General features: G+C 39.2%; 1 protein-coding gene across 6 annotated transcripts in view; it reads right to left on the bottom strand.

Annotated features, from left to right (window-relative positions):
* ap3b1a (adaptor related protein complex 3 subunit beta 1a) overlaps positions 1-20,431 on the bottom strand; it is a 58,265-nt gene that overhangs the window by 36,061 nt on the left and 1,773 nt on the right. For 2 of the 6 annotated variants that reach the window (XM_016669925.1, XM_016669926.1), the window contains exons 1-15: positions 18,726-19,167; positions 17,115-17,190; positions 16,943-17,017; positions 13,393-13,488; positions 12,258-12,418; positions 10,831-10,897; positions 6,182-6,364; positions 4,835-4,987; positions 3,500-3,597; positions 2,726-2,780; positions 2,565-2,636; positions 1,734-1,796; positions 1,448-1,580; positions 1,264-1,373; positions 394-570 (exon numbers count right to left, since the gene is read on the bottom strand). In XM_016669925.1, the coding sequence (XP_016525411.1) occupies positions 394-570; positions 1,264-1,373; positions 1,448-1,580; positions 1,734-1,796; positions 2,565-2,636; positions 2,726-2,780; positions 3,500-3,597; positions 4,835-4,987; positions 6,182-6,364; positions 10,831-10,897; positions 12,258-12,418; positions 13,393-13,488; positions 16,943-17,017; positions 17,115-17,190; positions 18,726-18,898 (1,692 nt within the window). In that variant the 5' untranslated portion in view covers positions 18,899-19,167. Of the gene's footprint in view, positions 1-393; positions 571-1,263; positions 1,374-1,447; positions 1,581-1,733; positions 1,797-2,564; positions 2,637-2,725; positions 2,781-3,499; positions 3,598-4,834; positions 4,988-6,181; positions 6,365-10,830; positions 10,898-12,257; positions 12,419-13,392; positions 13,489-16,942; positions 17,018-17,114; positions 17,191-18,725; positions 19,168-20,431 lie in introns of those variants that run through there. The other 4 variants (XM_007548780.2, XM_007548782.2, XM_007548778.2 and 1 more) reach the window with 3 other exon arrangements.

The following is a 20,431-nucleotide window of genomic DNA, read 5'->3' as shown; positions in this document are numbered from 1 at the left end:
TCAAACTTTCCAACGCTTTTATCTTCCCAGTTTAAAACATAAATATAGTTAAAACTGATTCTTGAACATTTCTTCCTATACGACTCTTCTGCTTAAAAGAAACCATGAATGGTTGGAAAAGTTTTCTGACGTCATGTCGATCGATAGTTTAACTTTCCTCTGACATTCTCATTACTAATGTAGCAGCTGCAAATTTTACAGAGGAGATTCGGTCTTATCCATATAAAAGCACTTCCTGTTCATTCATGACTTCATCATAGTCTCTCATTCACCCACGTCGTGGTCAGCATGGTTCAACTGTGAGTTACAGTTAAATATTGAGCCGTTTGAAATATCTAAGGTCAGCATCAGAAAATGTAATGTATTTTCCTTCAGGTGGAAAACTTTCTGCACCTGTTTGGAGTTGGTCAGGTACAACTTCGCTGCCAAGTTGACTGTCTGCAGCTTGACGATATCCTCCTCAGAGGTGAAAGTCTTCGCCATCTTCCGCAGTACGTCTGGCGCTATCTTCGGCACCCTCTCGCAGTACTCTCCCATCAGCCACAGGATGCTGGCCCGAGCCATGGGAACCTGCCAAGGTAAAGATTGAAGCAAAATGGCCACCTGACCTTACGCTCTTTAACAACAAAGTTCAACAGCAGCTGCATTTCCGTCAACCACAGAATGGCCCAAATTAAAATTCCGAAAATTAATTTGCGAGTTTTGAAAACACATTTTTCAAAATGGTAATCACGCTACGATGAGGCGGTTTTCAAAATAGATGTATATATTGCAAAACTGCAATGGAAACACTTTTTTCGCATCACACGAGTCACGTGATCAACAGGTGGATGTTACTACTGCTGAAAACGATGAAGAAGGCGACAGGAAGTGGTCGTCTAGGAAGATGACGGTTTGTTTTGTTTTTGCAACAACATGCAACTGGCTGCCGCAGAGCTCTCACAGCATCACACAGCTGATAAAAAGTTGTGCGTCATTCTAACGTGTTGAATCCATAGCTCTTCTGTAAAATGGCCGACTACAATTTTCTTCAAAATACCACATACATAGCGGCTCCAACAGTATAAGCGGCTTGTTGCTCCAACACTTGAATAAAACTCCAGCGTTCCTCTGATGGATGAGTTATGAATACATCTCAAGCAACTGTTTACATCAAAATCAGCCATGATTTTTAATAACTTATTACGTGAAAAAGCAGAATATCGACAAAGATTTGGGCACAATGGCAGTGGAAACGCAGCTAGTGATGAGGACGTCACGTACGGTGATGTTGTCAAAGAGCTTGGCCATGTGCTTGATGATGTCACAGTGCTGGGTGGGCTGAGTCTGCAGCAGCTTCTTGATGACCACCACGCTCTCGGCCACAACCGTCTCTGTCAAAACAAACCAAGAAACTAACTACGGTCGCCCCGGAGACGAACACGCGCGTCGCTGCACATTGTCCTACCGTCTCTGTTGGAAAGCAGCAGCACCAGGCCGTTGAGGCAGGTGTCTGTGACCTCGGAGATGTTGGTGGCACACCTGCCGATGGCCTGGATGGTAGCAGCAGCAAACGCCTTATCCTGGCTCTTAACGTAGGTCTGGAGTGCGATCGGAACCGTGAGGAGAACGGCGGGGGAAGGAAAACCTTGGTTACTGACGACAAGTCAGTAACCAGTTTCTCTTAAATTAAGAATTTAAGAGAAATTCTTAATTTCTCTTAAAAAATTAAGAATTTAAGAGAAACAACAAACCTGGAATTCCCTCAGGATGGTGGAAATGTTGGCTTCGTTGGCGAGATTAGTCAGGATCTCCAACTGTAAAAATCGGAAGAGAAACTTGATTATCGGAAAGTGGAGTAAAGAAACAGAGCGGGATTTGGGGAAATACAAAACACTGTGGAAACCAGAAGTTTACACACACTGGATAAAAGAACACACACATTTTTTTTCTTAAAGTCTGAAGTTAAATCAGATCAAACTTCTCTTGTTTTAGGTCCGTTTGAATTACCAAAATTATTTCTGTTTGCTAAACGTCACAATAGTGACAGAAAGAAACAAACATCTCAGGACTTGTCTCCAAAAATAAAAGTCTTTGTCACTGCAATCTGACTTTTTAATGTTTCTTTTGGAGGATTTGAGTTTCCTCTTCACAGAGTGAGCGTACAGGCCATGTTGAATCTGTATGTATACTTCTGATCTTTAAGATATTAATTGGTACATTGAATTTTATATGTACAGCATGTATATGAGGTTCTGACCTCTAATCAATTGATAGGCAAAATTAACCCAACAATATTAATTTACCTGCAGGATTATATAACAAAAAAAACTATGAATATAAGGATTTTCAAAACGTCATGCTCTTTTAAAATTTAAATGTTAATTTTGATTTACCTGAAAATTAATCCCCTAACAAACTTAGAAACATTATGATGAATTAAATAGGCAAATGTGCTATACCAATCTGTTCCACACATTTACATTTTTCCTACAGGTTACCAAGCAACGCAGTAAAATAATTAGTGCTCATCATTTAGGTTCACTTTAACTCATGTAGTTTGCAATAAGGCAGAAATCTGTTACCTTCAGTGTTTTTATGTGTGTGGCGTCTGTGGACCTGACATAGAAACTCTTCATGTACGGCTCAAACATCCCCTGTTTGAGAAGAATTAAAAGAAAAAATAAACTTATTGGAAAAGCAATAAAAGGAATCGATTGTTATAACGATTCATGAACAGCCTCACCTTCCTCTGAATGGACATGGTGGCGATGTTCTGCAGCACGACGTACTGAACCTCTCTGCACGAGAACAAGAAGGAAAACAACCTTAAGGTGCGTAGACTGCAGAGTACAACGGCACATTAGGGCCATCGTAGAGAGAAACAAAACAGGAGCACATGTCTGGCAAAAAAACTCAGATGTTTCAAGATTAATCTCAGAAAGTTTTAGGTTAATCTCAAAAATTTCAAGAAAAAGATCAGGAAACTGTCAGAGCTCCAAAAGTTGTGAGTTTGCAGGGAAAAATATTCAAGAACATGGACATTCATAGAGCTCCGAAAGTTTTTACATTTGAGAGAAAAAAAACTCAGGAATTTTATTCATTTCAGAAATTTTCAAGAAAAAGACAAGGAAATTCTCAAAGCTCCAAAAGTTGTAAATTTGCAAGAAAAAAAACTCAGCAATTTTGAATAATTTCAGAAGTTTTCAAGAAAAAAAAAATCAAGGAAACTATCTGGGCTCAAAGTTGCAAATTCAAAAAAAAGTGTCAAAATGTTAATATTTTCAAGAAAATAAATTTTCTATTAAAGTAAAAAATTCTCAACTTTTTGAGCTCAGGCAATTTCCTTGTTTTTGTTTGTTTTTATTTCTGATATTGATCTCAAAATGTCTGAGTTTTTTGGCTAAAATTCTCTCCTCTTTTTTAGTCCTCCAATACGCCGTCAGAGCAGAGCTACCTTTACATTTCACTTTTGTTTTTTAACACAATATCAAATAGGAAGAAGTTGTTTTTTGGTTACCTGTGGCTTCTCAACAGTCGAACTAGCGATTTAGTGACGATGCTCACTTCGTGTTTAGGGGCAAGATGCCAGTAAAGTTGAGCAACAGCCATCACAACCTGAACACAACAACAAAACAGTAAATCATTAAACAAAGTCAGCTTTTTTTACGGATTCGTCCTTTACCAGAACACATCAACACACTGAAAACATTCTACAAAAGCACTCAAGATACAAGGTAATTTTTCAGGGGGAGCTTTAAGTAGCAGGAAGACGCGTGTCCGTCGTGGGGAGGCAGAATGAGAGGCCCGAGGCAGCTATGAAGATGGAGGATGTCACTGTGCTGTCACGAGTAAAGACACAGCATGTCACATTTTAATCAACACTTTCATTTGGGAGCATTTTTCCTCCCGCTGCTACACTGAGACACAGACCTTGAGACTCCTGGTTGATGGAAATCTGTGATCAGTTTTCCTTTTTATTTTTTTCTTAGGTTCACTAAGAGATGTGCAAGAACAAAAAAAAAAATGGGAAAAAGAGAGTTGTGTGTCTAAAAATAATAGTCATAAGTTATTATAGTTGGTCATATTATTAATACGCTTCATGAGTTTTGTGTTTTATCTGTTTAGATTTGTCTGTCTGGTTGGTTACATTTCAAAATAGGATTGACGGCAATTATTGAGATCCATTTTTTAAATTCTTAATTTTTCATATTTATTTGTTGTGTCCAGTTACCCGATTTAATATAACTGGAACAGTGAATTTGTTTATTTGATAAATGATGAGTTTCATTTTTGGAGAAAGTTTACACCCAAAAACAATGAAAATTACGGAAAAAAAAAACAAACAATTATTGCAGCTTTTATTTTCATCATCATGATAAATGAACCATTGATCACCACAGGATGAGTTCCTTTTTTTTTTTTTTTTTTACATCGTTTCAATCAGAGACATTTTCTGCAGCCCCCAGTGGCCAGCTGTGGTACTGCTTTTTTATTCATTCCACATTAGCTTCATTAATAGAAAGTCACTGCAATCATCATTTACGCCCCGTCTGCCAATTCATAACAGAAAAACTGTAACAGATGGAAACCAGTAAAGTTGTTTGTGTCTGTTTTAAATTTCCCCTCTATGATTATCGTCAATAATAAAAATGGAAACGCATCGCTGGTACTGTTGATCATTAGCAGCATAAAATAGCTCCCGTTTCCTCTCTTTTCTACCCTCGAAACATTGATGGCGTGATGGAAATGGAAAATTACTGCTGATTTCCGGCACAGACGTTTACATTACATCACATGTTCGTATAGGATGAGGTTATTTCAGATGGTTCAGGTGTTGTAGATGTGAACTCACTGCAGTGTTCCTGCTCTGCAGAAGAGGCTTGGTGTTCCTCAGCAGCAGCCTGTGATCTGGATCCATGATGTACGGCTTTGCTTCTCTCTGGCCTTGTTTCTCCTCAGAGTCGGAGTCGTAGAAGGCTTTCTCGCTTTCGTCAAAAATGCCGTCCTAAAAAGAAAAAAAGAAAAAACATTTATACAAGGTTCTAATGTAAACCAAATAATTTTCTAAAGGATTGAATGTCATTAAGTTTTCTGGTTGGATTCATGGAGAATCAATGATGCTGTTGGAACCAGAAACATTGTTTTTCTAATTAGGATTTTACATAATAAGTCAAAATAAAGGGTGAGAAAATTGTGAAATGCAAAAAAAACACAAATAAAAATATGAAAACTTTGTCTTTTCACAGCATATTATGTTTTTATTAATTTTTTAAGGTTTTTGGCTCTACTGGCCTTTATTTGAAAGAGGTAAGACAGAAAAGTGGGTAATGAGAGAGGGGGGAAACATGCAGCAAAGTCTCACCAGGCCGAGACTCGAACATGCGATGGTAAAGGCCTCCACACATGGTCAGTGCTTTACCCCCGCGCCACCACAGCACCCCATCTCATAGCATTATAAGCTGCCAAGTCTTTAGAGAAAATCTCTACCAGCTTTGCACATCCACTGATCCCGTGTGTGTTTCTTGAACTGACGGTCTGACAGGACACCTGTCCCCGCTGTCAGACTGACATCGCCTGAGCGTCACGCCAAGACCGCGTGAGGATTAAGTAGACAACATTGGTGATTTAAAGATGAGGCCAATAAGAAAACTGTGTGAAATATTTATCATATCGTCACAATCATTAATAAAAGTCATATATATTTAAGTCGTTTATTACCAAAAGTATTCTTCACAGTTTACGATTTTAGGTCAAGCAGATTCTGTTTTGAAACGTTTTGGCATTTGATACTCCAAAAAAAAAAAAAAGAAACTGGATAATTACAGGCTGTGGAATACTGGGGTCTTAAAAGCCTTCAAAGAACAGAAGGAAACCAAACTGGGTTACCAGTGAGTTTAAAACACTTTCCGGTGTTTTAAACTCACCAGAAAGTGAGTTTAAAACACTCACTTTTTAAACCGCTAAATCTGTTGATAACAGATTTAACGGTTGATAAATCTGTTATCAACCGTTTAATTAGTTTGTTGTCTGCTAGCAACGCCCTGCTCTCCCAAACACATCAACTTCAAACCGTCTGTTGCCTCCGTGATCATCAGTGAGACCAAGAGAAGGACAACGTGAAATTTGAATCAATAAAACATTTAACTTATTGTTAAGCGTTTTAAACTTAACAGTAAGTTGAAAACACTGCGCCTCTCACCTCCTTCCAGGGACTGGTGAACTGCGTCCGGGCGTAGCGTGTCAGCATGTTGATGATGACCACCTGGCCCCACTCCTCCACGTCCACCAGCAGGTTGCACAGCTTCCTGTAGTTTCTGTGGATCAGGTCGATGCGGTCTGGACACACCTCCTCGAAGGCCACCACCACGCTGCCGGCCACCAGCTGGAGGACAGATTTCACTCCGTTAAGAAGAAACTCTGGAGACATGGTGTGTTTTTATCCTCTTTTTTTGTTTGCCATTTAAGTATAACGTTTATTTCCAGTTAAAACTGTTAATTGAGGTTATGAACATTTCAAGCAGTTTTCTCCTCAGATAAATTGAGCAAATACTTCATCTCTTGAACAAGCAGTAATATAGGATCTCTAGAGAAATAAAGCGCCGTTACGTACGACTCTTGTTGCAAACTTTGTAGTGCGGCTGCAATTTCAGTCCACATAATAGCAATTTACAGCTCTGATTACAACAAACTCTTTTAGCCCTTGAAGGAGTTAGATGATAATTAAAACAACAACAATAAAAGTAAAAACACTTTATTGAAGAGAGAGCAGGCAAAGGCCGAAGCGGTGGCGAAGAGAACCAATTATCAACCGTTTAATTAGTTTGTTGTCTGCTAGCAACGCCCTGTTCTCCCAAACACAACAACTTCAAACCGTCTGCTGCCTCCGTGATCATCAGTGAGACCAAGAGAAGGACAACGTGAAATATGAATCAATAAACCACAACATAAAGTGATAGTAAGGAAAAAAGAACCAGAATCCAGTTTTTCTTCTGTACTGACTAACCCATTGCTCTGCATCCATTTTTCAAAATAAGGGCCACCAGGGGGCGCTGTGGAGGCATCAGAAAGTTGGAAAGGAGGCAAAAGAGAAAAAGAAAATGTAAGTAATCCTGTAAATGTTTTAATCTTAATTTTTATAAGTTAAAGTAAAGGATTTAAAGACTATTTTTCTGATGCTCAGTTTCTGGTTGGCATTCAGACAAATTCATCAAGCTGGCACAACGGGAAATTAAAAGGTTTCTCACAAGATGCAAAAAAACCATAAGAACTGTGGGAATAAAATTTAATTTGATGTGATTAGTGTATAATATCACTTATTTTCTTACAATCAAAAGAGGATTGTGATGAAAAATTTTATAATCTGGTAATAAAGTAATAATATATGATTGTATTTTTAAAAAATTGCCCATATAAAAATCAGACAATATGAGGAAGCATTTATGCTAAATTAATGTAGAACAGTAAATGAAAACCATTTTAAAATGTGATTTTTAGGGGAGGAGTTCTATCATACATGAGCTTGATTGACAGCGCTAAGGCACTTATCCTGTCTCTGACTGGGAGCCGTCTATTAATCAGTTGATTAAACTATTAAATCAACCAGTTTGTTAAAACCAGTTTAATGTATGAAGAGTAGAACAGATTCTGCACAGTGACAGCATCTATCAAACCAGTTTATTCTAAATCGTTCAATTAGTGGTGAAATCACCATTACTGAAGCTGTAATAATCAATATGTGATACTATTTTACGCAGTAGTGGAAATATGAGAGTTTATGTTTTAAATAGAAGCATTTAGATATTTGTTTTTTAATTTGTGTAAATACAGTTAAACTGGGATGTTTTTTTTTTTACTCTAAAGTTGTCATGTGGTGAAAAAAAAAAAGTACAAATCCCCACATTTTAACCTTTGTAGTTTTGTGTTTTAGCAAGATTTCCACCTAGCGTTTATCGTGTCACTTCCTCTCTTCGCAACCGTCCAGCTCTCGTTTCCGACAAAGACCACAGACCTCCACCCCTAGCCCCCGATTAGATCCGGCTCCAAGGTAAACTACACGCACCATCAACAAATCTGACACCCCAATCTATGGCGTTCATACGCCGCCGCTGCCACCGCCTCCCCCCGGTCCCCCAGCCATATTATCTACCCCGCGTGACAAGCCGGTAATGGAAAAATCACACTAAGCAAATGGTTCTTCTAATAACAATAAATTTCCTATAAAATTATGAAGGGGCCCAAAGCGTTTCCTTGCATCTACTTTGCTATGAATTCTAATTAAGGTGGCGGGGAGGCGGAGAGTGCTGGGTCATCACGTCAGAGACAACGCGCGCCTTTTTGATGGATGGCCCGGCTTGGGGTCGGCCTATCCTCCACTCCTCCTCTCTTCCTACTCCTCCCTTCTCTTTTCTCTTAAATTAATGGGCATCTCACCTAGGCCCTAATCATAGTACCCCACCGCCCCCGCCCTGCTCTTCCTTTCTGTTCTCATTTCAATTTTGCAGAAGGTGCAGGGCGGGGGGATGGATGGGAGAGATCGATCATTTATCTTGTAATGGCTGGATAATAGATCCATCACGGTAAAACAGCTGCACAAACTCCTATGTTGTCTCTGTCATCAGGCGCTCCCCATTTTCTCTTTAAAGCGTCCTGCCTACAAGCAGCCCGCCGTGTGCCACGGGCGTTTAGCTAAACGCCAGCAAAGGTGTGTGTTAGGGGAGCGAGGCGAAGATGCACAACGAGCAACAACCGGGTGTTTCAGTACAGAAGAAAACCCACCAGAATAACCATTTACCTGATGTTAATGTTTCTTATTGTGCAATATTGTGAGATGACTGTAATTTTAAAAGGTTACTTTAAATATCAAACTGATTTAAAAAACAAAAACACACAAACACAAGGGAAAGATAATTATTCCTTGATAATCTCTGATTGGTGAGGTTTTTTTCCCTGTAAATCACAAAAATGATTCATTTTTTTTCCTTCTAAATCTGTAAATGCATCAACATGATATCTAAAGCATAAACAGGAATGATCCTGTAGTTCTCTCTCCCTACCTGTTGGATTCAAAACAAGGAACAAATGTTTCTTTTCTTTTTTAAAAAAGTATGTGTTACAGTCCTTAAAAAGAACATCGGGATGCCCGTCCAGAATCAAAATCGACGGGTCAGACTTTGACAAAAGTAAATATCGGTATCGGCCCCTGGGATGATCGGTGCATCGCTATAAAGAAGAGTCGATAAGGTTTTGTCAAAGTTGCTTTCATCGGGAAATTTTATAGTCATGTCAATAAATGCATTGAAAAAAAGAACAATACTTGAAATTAATGTTAAAATAAAAGAACTCAAATTTTTCCTTAGTAAGTACTTCAACTTAACAATAACGTAAAAGTAGAGGAACCTTCTCATGTCTTAACACAGTAAAAGGCTTTTTTATCCCACAAGGAAAAAAAATGTTGAAGTCAAATAGAAAACTGAAAATGATCCAACTTAATGCTACGAAACACAAAAGGTGTGCCTTGCTACACAGCTCGAGATGATTGTGTAGGATTTCAGCTGTGGCATCACTTAAAGATGTCAATTAACTGGTTCTTTTTGATTGGATTGGATAAAACTCAATTATGAAAGAGGCAGAATTTATCCAGTCTAAGTTTTATAAAAAGCTCCCAGGAGACCAAATGAAAAACAAACAACAAAAAACAACAGAAAGTTGGACAAAGACTATATTGAGCTCAGCAGATGTGCAGTTCCTCCAAGTGTTTGCTAATTGCTGCTGGCTAGTCTGAAGGAGCTGAGTGGGAAAGTCACTTGCCACGGTTGATCGAAGAATTTATTAAATGTGCATGAAAGACTCGAAGCCACACTCCAGCTATGTTTTTGATGAAGGGAATAACATTATAACATGATTCAAGTCAGCTAAAAGCTGGAATCAGGAGGTCAAGGTTTTACTGGTCACCTCATCAAAACAAAAAATATTCCAATACACCATTAGGCATTTTGCCACATGCTAACAGGTAAACTGTCATTTTACATGGTTAGCTTTTGTTGTCGTCGCTGCTGCAAGTCCAAAAGATCCTCGCACGGCTCAGGTCTTAGCGTCACAAAAATGCATTACTTTGCAGACATTAGGCATGCGCTGTGTTTAGGTTTTTTTCCGCCATTCATCACCGACTGATGCGCTTGTGTGTCTGTGTGATGATGCTGCCCTTTCCCTCTGTCCCCTGCCTCGCAATGTGGGCTCCGGCACGGAGAAGTCATCTGTCTTCGTTAGCGTCTGGTGGCTAAATATGCTCTGCATCTGGTACCGGGCTTTCCACCCACCACTCCCATCCCACGCCTCCTCCCCCCCTTTTGGCCTAAGCTGTTTTGTTTTGTTTGTATAATGATAGTTGGACTCTATGAATACGTAATCAAAACAAACTGTGCACAATCTGCGCGTGCCAACACAACCCACGGTGCACTCTCTAGCCTGTATCTACATATCTGAAATTGCCATTTAAAGACCCTTTAGTATTTGCTGTGACCTCCTCGAAGCAAAATGTGCCGCCTGCTGGCTTCCAATGGGCCGTCCGTGTTGTTTCTAAACACAGAATCCAGCTCATTTAAGGTCTACTTTAGAGGGGGTAAAAAAGAAAAAAAAGAGGAGCTGGCCTTCGAGAAAATTAAGCTGACACTAGCATCAGTGCGAAAATTCCTTCCAAATGGACACTTAACAGGGAGCATCTGAAGACGTGTGAGTTTAAGTGGGTGTTAACAAACCATGGCATTGCTGAATGAGCCGGCATGCCGGAGGACTTGCTTGACTCTGGCGCCCTCCGGTGGCCTGCATGGCGAACTGCAGGCAGGAACTCACCGTGCTTTTGTCTTTCAATAGTTTCTCGATCACTTCGATCAGATGCTCCTTCTGGTCTGCGTCCAAGCTGAGAGGAAAAGAGAAACACTTTGAAAAAAAAGGGCAAACGGTAAGCTGTTGAGATGCAATTGTTCACATGAAAGAACAGAAATTAAATCACCAGCACTGTGTGGACAGACTGCAGCTTCATGTGTCTATTGACACCATCTGAACTGGTTACAACCACATATGTGAATGTATTTTATTGGGATTTTGAGTAATAGAGTGACACAAAGTAATGGATAACTGTAAACAAGAAGCAAAATGTGTGATTTTGACCATGTTTTTTCAAATTAAAATCTGATGTGTGCTTAGGATTTTCACCCTCACTAATTGGATGCTTTGTAGAACCGGCTTTCTCTACAGAAGTGAACTTTCTATCATTTTGTCCACTCTTGTGCGCAAAATAGCTCAGTCTAACTTAATGGAGAGCATCTGGACATTATTTTTCCAAGTCTTGCAAAAGTTGCCTGATTGTATTTAGGCCTGGACTTTGTCTAGGACATTCAAAAATTTAAGTTAAGATGAACATGCTTTCATCTTAACTAGTGATGTTCTGACATTTTGGTCACATGGGGACATAATGTCAAGTCAAAAGTACTTGTGGGCATAAAAAAAAACACTTTTCAGAAATTATATTTACAAAAAAAATTTGATTTTTTTAAACTGCTAAACAATAAACTGAGTATTAAGTTTATTGTAAATAAACTTAATACTCAGTTTAAGTTTATTTAAACTGAGTTTTAATTAATTAATTAATTAATTAATTAAATTAATTTAATTGAGTTTTAATTAAAAAAAATGAAGTTTGTAGAAATGTAGGGTGTATCATAACTTGAGTTTTTTTTTTGCATGTCTGCCTTATGAAAAGAAAGGCTGTTATTATTATTTATTATTATTTTAGTTATTTTTATTTATTATTTTATTATCATATTAGTTGAAAATGATCTCAGAATGACAATGTTATCGCTTATCACTATCATTTCTGGGACAATTTATCGTCCAGCAAAATTTGTTATCGCCTAATCCAGTTTGCTCGTCCTTTTCAGCTAGACTGAATAAAAAACTATTTTCAGCAGTGAGAACAAAGTTTGCTCCATTTTTGAAAGTGCTTACTGTATTTAGCCAATAAAATAAAAGCAGACTTAGGTACCACCAAAGATGGTTTCCATGCACTACAATCCTCAACCCTGTCCACTTCCTGTAGTCATCCACTTCCATCTGTACCATACTTCCTGTCCACTAATGAAGAAAGGCCACTAGTTTATAAAAGCCTTTTGAAAACAAAGTCAGTTATTAAAAGATCAATACTTTTGGCAAAATAGGGATCGATCCATATAGGATGAATATCCACCAGGACTTTATGCCGTTTGTGCATAAAGTCCTACCTGTAGAGTTTTTGGATAGCATGCGCAGAGGTCTTCCTGACGTAAGGGGAAAGGTCAGAGGCAGCCTCCTTGATGGCCAGCATCATGATGGGGACGATAATCGGGACGCGGATGCTGGACAGGACCCTTAAGGCACTAGCTCGGATGAACTGGTTTGGATCCTGGTGCAGAAATGAAGAAGAAAAGTGAAAACATGTCCATTGTAATGACGATGATATTTGAGTCAAGAGGGAAAGAAAAAGTAGAAGTTATTTTTGTTTTCATCTCTACATCATAGCCTAATATCAGGTTCTCAAACTGTGGTACAAGAAGCACAAACACTAAGTAGTACAGATCTAGAAATCAGATGTCTACAAGAAAATAGAAGCAAAATTAATTTGGTCAAACAGGAAGTTCTCCGGAAAATAATTCAAGATGGAGCAAAAACTGAAGCAGATGATTGTGGAGAGAGAGAGAGAGAGAGAGCGAGAGAGACAGAGACAGAGAGAGAGAGAGAGAGAGAGAGACACACTGGTGGAAAGTTAAACTCAGATCAAGAAATAGCATCAAATCTCAACTTATCCATTTGGGAAACAAGCAGGATTTGTTTCACTCAATGGCCCGGCTAATTAGCATTAGCAACACAAGCTAATTTCAGAACATTTTCACAAATTTTTGTGGAGAGTTAGATTTACTACTGGTCTTCAAACTGCCATGTAGTGTTGGGGAATACCACTGCAACAATAAAAAACAAATGCTCATCTCAGCCGTGTTAATGGCTCTCTGCACTGTGATGATTGCAAACATGCATAACAAGTAGCTTCTCCAATAGCTTCACCACCTTCTGAATCATATTTATGCAGCACTAAGCAAAAAGCTACTAGCATGAATGTGTGATACCTCATTAACTTGGTTCAATTTATATCCAATTCAGGCAGTTCTTTTCTGTACTGGTGTGGCAAACATGAGAAATTAATTCCTATGGAGTGGAAATGAGTGAGAATGCATTCCACATGGATGCAACACCATTTGGACATGACTTGGTGAGTGAAACACTTTGGATTTATTTCAAAGTTAGAGAACCATCTGCCTGATAAAACTGTAGTGTTTATAAGGCTTCAGACAAAGAAAAGGCCTCAGCTTGGGCTATTTTTACCTTCAGGGCCCGTTGAAAGGTGCTTATTGACAACAAAGCCAAGTCCTGCTGCTCCTCTGCGTACCTCACCAGGTAGACGTACACAAGCTTCTTCAGCTGCCCAACACATGAAAGAGAAGAAAGAGTTAATTTAGAAAGTTCATGTTTTAAGTCAGAGAAGGAAACAAACTGACGGTTGGTTGTAAAGTCGCTGAAAAAGCCTTGGACTGGAGTTATCAAATGGAAAATATGAACAATGATGTACGAGATAAAAAGGACAGCTTTCCTACTGTTTTTTTTTTGTTTTGTTTTTCACTGGAAGTCTATTTATTATTATTATTATTCAAAGGGCTGGAAAAAGTGTTGCTATAAAAGGTTTCCCGTCTTCAGAAGTTCATGGTTTGAGTCAGCCTTGCTCTCGTTTCTCACAGGAAAGCTTGAGATAATATTTGTCTTGCTTTCCTGACTAGCTCAGGGTCGGTCGTCCGTTGATTCGTTTTGGCTCCTCAGTTAGGAAAGAAGAATAAAACCAGAGACGCAGCAAAGACCAGGCGGCTGGAAGCTCAAAGATCCAATCTTTTTCAGACCGGCGAGCAGACAACGAGGTCACGCTGACAACACCGAAACGATTTTAAAAAGCCAATCCTGTAATGTTGGATGTTCATGCAGATCGCAGGCCTTTTTTTTTTTACATAACAATCACACAGAAACTGCTTTCGGATCACCTTTAAAATCCAGGATTTACGCCCAGTCATCAGGTAAAAAGGTCCCGACCCAGAACAGGAACCAGGAGCCTTCAACCCGCACACAGAAGAAAGTCACAGACGAGTAACTACGAAGTCCATTCTCACTAAGATTAAGAACGGACGGCGTCATTTTTGACTTCCAAGTGGATTTTCTAGAAGAAATCTAATATGAGAAACAAGCAAATAAAAAAAATAGTGTAACACGTAGAGGACTCAGGTGTTTGCTAACTGCTGCTGGCTAGTATACAGGAGTTGAGTAGGAGGGCTGATCTGTGAGGCAGAAGCTTGGAAACTGCAGCTCTAAGAAGCAGCTACGCCTTTAAGAAGCAGCTACGCCTAACCAGGCGTTTTGCACAGTTGAATGGTCACATGAACCAATCAAAGCAACACCCCAAGTATGATTTTGATGAGCGAATAACATTATTACATGACGTAAAGCGCAAAAAAGTCGATTTTACATAAAACTGCCCCTTTAAACTTTGAAAAACAAAGACGATGACTACAAACAGTCCACTCTCGCACACAGTGTGACGTCACCTCAGCTCATAGTGAAAACATTTTGTTAAAATATTTAGATTGCTGTTAATTAATTATAGCTCTAAAAGACAAATTAGGATCCTCTAAAAATCAGTGTCTGCAAGTCAAAGCTTTACAAAATCTCGTTAGAGCTCCAGAAACAAACCAATGAGACGGAAAAGAGGAAAGAAAAAGTGTTGTAGAAAATGACGACTTGCTTGAGGAACTACTTATCCCATTTATGAGGTGATTTTAGCTGGAGGTCAGGAGAAAGGTTATATTTCAGGTACAATCACGGAGATCTTCAGCCAGTAATCGGCCCTGTGCGTTCTAATCCAGCACGTATTGACCAGCAGCAGAGAACCACAGTTCTCCATCATCATTCTGGTCATTACTGCTGGAATTAATGGCATTACTCACTATAAGAAAGGAGACACAACCCATCTGCCCTCAAGGATCTGCTCCCTTTGATCAAAAATAACTGAAAAAAAGAAAAAAAAAATCTAAATTGGTTTAAAAAAATCAAACCAAATTTCCTAAATTGTTTTATTTTTTTCTCATTCTAAATTGGCTTCAAAAAAATTAAACCAATGTTTCTAAATTGGTTTAAAAAAATTGAAGAAAAAATTCTAAATTGGTTTCAAAAAATGTGACTTTTTTTCATTGGTTAAAAGAAATTACAAAAAATTTAATTGATTACAAAAAATTAACAATCTTTAAAAAAAGGTTATAAAAAAAAAGAAGATGAACAGCCAAAGTAATGTAAAATTGATTTCAGAAAAAAAAAAATTGTTTCTGAATCAACCTCAGACCCTTTCAGGATTAGAAAGACCCTTAAAGACTTGCATCTCTATTACACACACACTTTTTACTAATAACTATAAATCTAGACCAAAGAAAAAGCAAAAAACACAGCTTCAACGTTTGTGGGAATCACAGAGCAGAAATGATTAGAATAAAAATAAAAAGCTTTCATATGAAATCGCAGCAGCTGTCAGCAAACTGCGCTCGCGCTCTTCAGGTTGTGCAGTAATTAGTGCGACTCGGTGGCCGCTCGCAGAGATGGGAGGGAGGCGAGTGAGAATGAGGAGGCCATTTTTAGAGACACACACACACATACACACTGGAAAGAGCCGGGGAAAGACAAGGGAGACAAGATGAAGTAAGAAGACCTCACACAACCCTAGCAGCTGGTGCAGACTAGGCAGGAGAGAGAAGATGTGACTGCAGACTGCCTCTGTCCAATTATATCCGCCGGCCTGTCCCCGCTCCCTGCCGCCCAGCTGCTTCGGCGCCATGACTCGTACGCGGCGCCCGGCCTCTGGCCCCCTGCTCACATGCTAGCCCCCTTCGCGCATTGTGATTTATTCTGCTGCTGCTAATCAATATTCACAGGCTCTGGGCATGGACCCCCTTCTGGAACAGCTGCTTAGAGTTCGGTCATTTGCTAAAATCAGCTTCACAGGGAGGATACTGAGGCCCGTCCTCGGGATGAGAAAAACTCACATGTTTTGTTTACAACCAAAAAAAAAAAAAAATAAAATAAGAGATTAAACTATGTGTTATCTTTGTGTTTTACAAACTACGCACTACTTTTCAAGTTTAAAAAAAATCTAATTAAAACACATTGACTTTTGTGGTTGTAATTATTAGCCTTGTAATGATAAAACTTTGTGGACAATAAATTGTCCCAGGAGTTATTGCGACAAACGATGATATTGTTGCTTTGAACCATTTTCAAGCAATATAATGAACACATTCTCAAAAATCATTAAACTTTAAATTCTGATTAACATTTAACACTGGAACTGGAAGACATTTTAAATATCCTAGATAAATAAAAACAAATATAATGAATTATGAAGTCTCTGTAAACAAAATTGTCTTTCCAAAAAAAAAAAAGACAGACCAAAGCACCAGACTGAAGACTTTTGTCATCCAGTTTTTGGTAGAAAAAGAGAAAAACAGCAAACAATGCAAATTAATTTATCATGCAATTAATTGATTTATTGATTATTGCAAAAGGCCTGGTTGTAATATAAACAAAAGAAAAATCTACAGAAACCAAACAGACAAACGAAGCTAAATCTGGATCCATTTGAAACAGAATCAGCTTTTTATAAAATATCCTGATTTAATTAGGTCATCCACTGCATGGATAATAATAACGCCGCAACTCAATTAAGCCGTCCACATGATCCAATTCTAGCTTTATATGAGGAAATTTGCTCTAGCGCCACACAAGCACAAACCACGTGGTGAGTCATGCCAACATGAAATGAATCATCTGCTTCTCAATGGTGTCATACCTCAATGTTCTTGCTTGCGACATTCTTCACCACCGCCGGAAACAAGTCAGATGCATTTTTCCCCTTAGAAATGAGCTAAAAGGAATACAAATATATAAGTACATATACATAGTAGTTGTGGTAGTTTTTTTCTAAAAAAGTAAAAACAGCAAGTAAATAAAAATAAACTCACTTGAACGATCCTCTTCATGGCCTCCAGTTTGAGGGACTCCTTGTTGCTCTCCAGCATCTCTTTCAGGTCTTCGTTTCTGGGAACAGGAAGACATTTCTGGTCAACGTCTCAGCTGGAACACCGTGTACCAACAGAGGCTATTTAACTAATCAGTTTCAAAGTTTCGACTGGGTCAAAGGTGCTGTGAAATCCCCATGTTCTGGACATCTGGATCCACTTCATCCATTACACACACACACACACACACACACACGTCTAGGTGGTCATCTTTGTGGGGACTTTCCATTGACTTCCATTCATTTTCTACACTCTAAACCTGACCATTACGTACCTAACCCTAACCAAAACTCAATTCACACCTTAGACCTAAATCTAACCCCTGACCCAGAAACAACTTATGGGAACCACACAGGTCCCCACAACATTGGATGCGTCAAGAAAATGCCCCCCACCCCCGCCCCCCACACACACACAGGTAACGCTGCACAGTCTGAAAACAACGCTGTCCTCGGAAAAAGATGAGTTAAACCGGCTCATTGTTGGCATGACGACAATGATCATGTTTTAGGAAGCTAACAGGCTAACTCACAATGGTTGTTCTCAGTGTCCCATGCAGAGAACAGCAGGACATTGTTACCAGTCAACTGTCTCAGCGAACTCTCAGACGGTTCCCATGACAAACATTGTTACGTTTTGTTGAGGTCAATTGATTCAAAATTCTGCAGATGCTTCATTTCACCTCAGTTCATTCCACCTTGAATGTAAAAGTGGAGAGAAGCAACAATCTGATGTTAATATCTGTACTGGTCCTTAATGATGGATCTATTCAGTCCAATTCTATTTTTTTGTGCTCTGAGCGACTTCGTGCTTTTTTTTTTAACACTATATTTAGAATTCCCAATTGGACTTTCTGTACAATTTGAAAGAAAGTTTTCCACTTTTTTCCACTTCTGATACAGATAAAATCAGCTGATACCAATTTGATACAAAACAACAATGTTGAATTGATTTAAAATGTTTCTTTTTTTTAAACAGACATAAATATACTGAATTACTAATTTATTTGATAACTTTGTACCAGTGCAGCATGTTTAAATACACCAATAGCTTCACAAGCTTGGTCAAACATGTAAAAACAACTTTTATTTGTTCAGTCAGTGCAGTTAGAAGAGTAACAGCCAATGTAAAATAAATAATAAAGAACGTGAAGGAAACGGGTTGAAAACCTTGAATAAACTGCAACAAACCTTCATTCAGATGGTTCAACAAGTGAAATTAGGAATTCTGAACAAAGTGTAAAATCGCAAAACATGACGTCACTCAGAGCACGAAGCATAGACTTAGACTGAATAGATCTGATCTTATGAATTGGACACATTCATGGAAACCTAATATAAATGTTTTTTCAATATCTGGACCGATACAGATATCAGTATCAGATTAGTGCATCTCTAGTTTCGCACATTAACGCAGTGATTTCAATATTTCTGCTCCACACTGCTTCAAACCACCTAGTTGTCATTTTAATTCTCCTAACGTTCTTCCGTCTACTTCATCTGGCTCAGTAACCAAGCAGACTTCTCTTCTCAGACAACGGCCTTACTGCTGTACCCGGCTTTGAGTGTCTCCCTGGCTTTACCGCCGGCGGCGGTGGCGTGCGTCAGGGCCTGCTCCTCCTGAGTGAGCTCAGGCTTCAGAGTGAGCTGCAAGCTCTCGGCAGACACCAGCACCGTCCTCATGGCCCCCGCCGCCTCCGAACGCAGCGACGAGAAACCGCCGTTCATCCTGGACTGTCGACTGACGGAAAATCCACAAACGTTTGTTTCTTCTTCAGGTTCAGAATGAAGTCGTCTTTTTTAGCCAAAGCCAGACACTGCTGAGGAAACACCACAAGACAGGCTGCACAGACTTTGTCATTCACTTCTCTCTTCCTCTTCAGTTGTGCAAAAAAAAAAAAAAAAGAAAGTCACAAGATGCCCCCTTCTACTCGCTAACGGCTGGTCATCCTTATGCCTGAGGACAGGGTTTGTTCACGTTCTCTCCTGCTGCTGCTGCTGGATGGACGTCATTCGACCGTTTCTGCTCCCTGTTGGCACATGCGGCCCCGGCTGCCTCACCTGCCTCCTGGCTTTGTGTACGACTCAACAGCACTTCCCTCTAGGGAAAAAGGAGGGCCTTATCTTGACTGGTGGGTAAACATAGAGCCACTTTTCCTCTGCTACTGCTGTACGATAATCCACTTTTGGGCCGACATGGCCGGGGTCTGCATGCCCTGCCAAGTTTGGCAGGCGAGGCCAACAGGACAGGCCTTTAATCAAAGATAGCCGAGCCAGGATGAATGTGAGGAAATAGCCTTGAAGACGTGGAGTACAAAAGAAGGGAGGGTTTTTTGTATTATTGTAAATGTAGAAATCTGGCTTATGAGAAATGTAGTTTTGGCCCATTTGAAACCCGTATTGTTTTCTTTGAGGGGATGGGTTGACAGTCTTCAGTTGATGTGTTATGCGTTTTCAGTCCACGTAGTATCATTTTATAGCACAAACAGGTAATTATTTTACCTTCAGTAGTTATAAAAATAATACATATATCAAATATGACTTAAAAGAAATTGGCGCCCTGAAATTGGGCCCTGTCTCTTTAAGAAGCCCCTGCTATTTCCAACACTCAGCACTTCATCACACAACAAACATATATTATGCATTTACAAATATTCGTTAGAGCACCAGAAATAGTTCGTATAATGAGCTCAGCAGATGCACCAGGTGTTTGCTAATTGCTGCTGCTAGTCTGAAGGAGCTGTGTGTAGGAGGTGTGTCGCAGGGATGCTTTGTGATGTGGAAGCTCGACTTTTATAAACTTGAATGGTTGCCATTCGAGGATTTCTCAAACATGCATGTAAGAATCAAAGCAACACTCCAGGTATATTTTTGATGAGGGAATAACAATATATAATGATCAATAGCTTAAAAAAGTTGATTTTATATAAAGTATATTTTTTAAAAGTCTGTAATGTGAAATTCTGTTCCTAATACAGGGTTTAATATAATGTCTTCCCACCTTTTGCGACTATATTAGCTTCCACTCTTCTGGAATGACATTTCATAAGCTTAGGGAATGCATCTGTGGGAACTTTTGTTCACTCTTTCAGCGTCACTATTCATACGCATGATGAACCTTTTTCTGACACATTATTCATATCTTGTATTTTTCTTCTCAGTCTCTTAGCTCGTCAACAGACATTACACTTCTGCAGGTTTGTTGCTGAGGTTTAAAGCCAAAATATAAAAATAAATAAGTAAAAAGTTCACTTATCACAC

The sequence above is a fragment of the Poecilia formosa genome, unplaced genomic scaffold, assembly GCF_000485575.1.
Source record: "Poecilia formosa unplaced genomic scaffold, Poecilia_formosa-5.1.2 Scaffold28, whole genome shotgun sequence".
Classification (NCBI taxonomy): domain Eukaryota; kingdom Metazoa; phylum Chordata; class Actinopteri; order Cyprinodontiformes; family Poeciliidae; genus Poecilia; species Poecilia formosa.
Note: the sequence above shows the minus strand (reverse complement) of the source record. Positions and strands in the feature narration are given on the sequence as shown.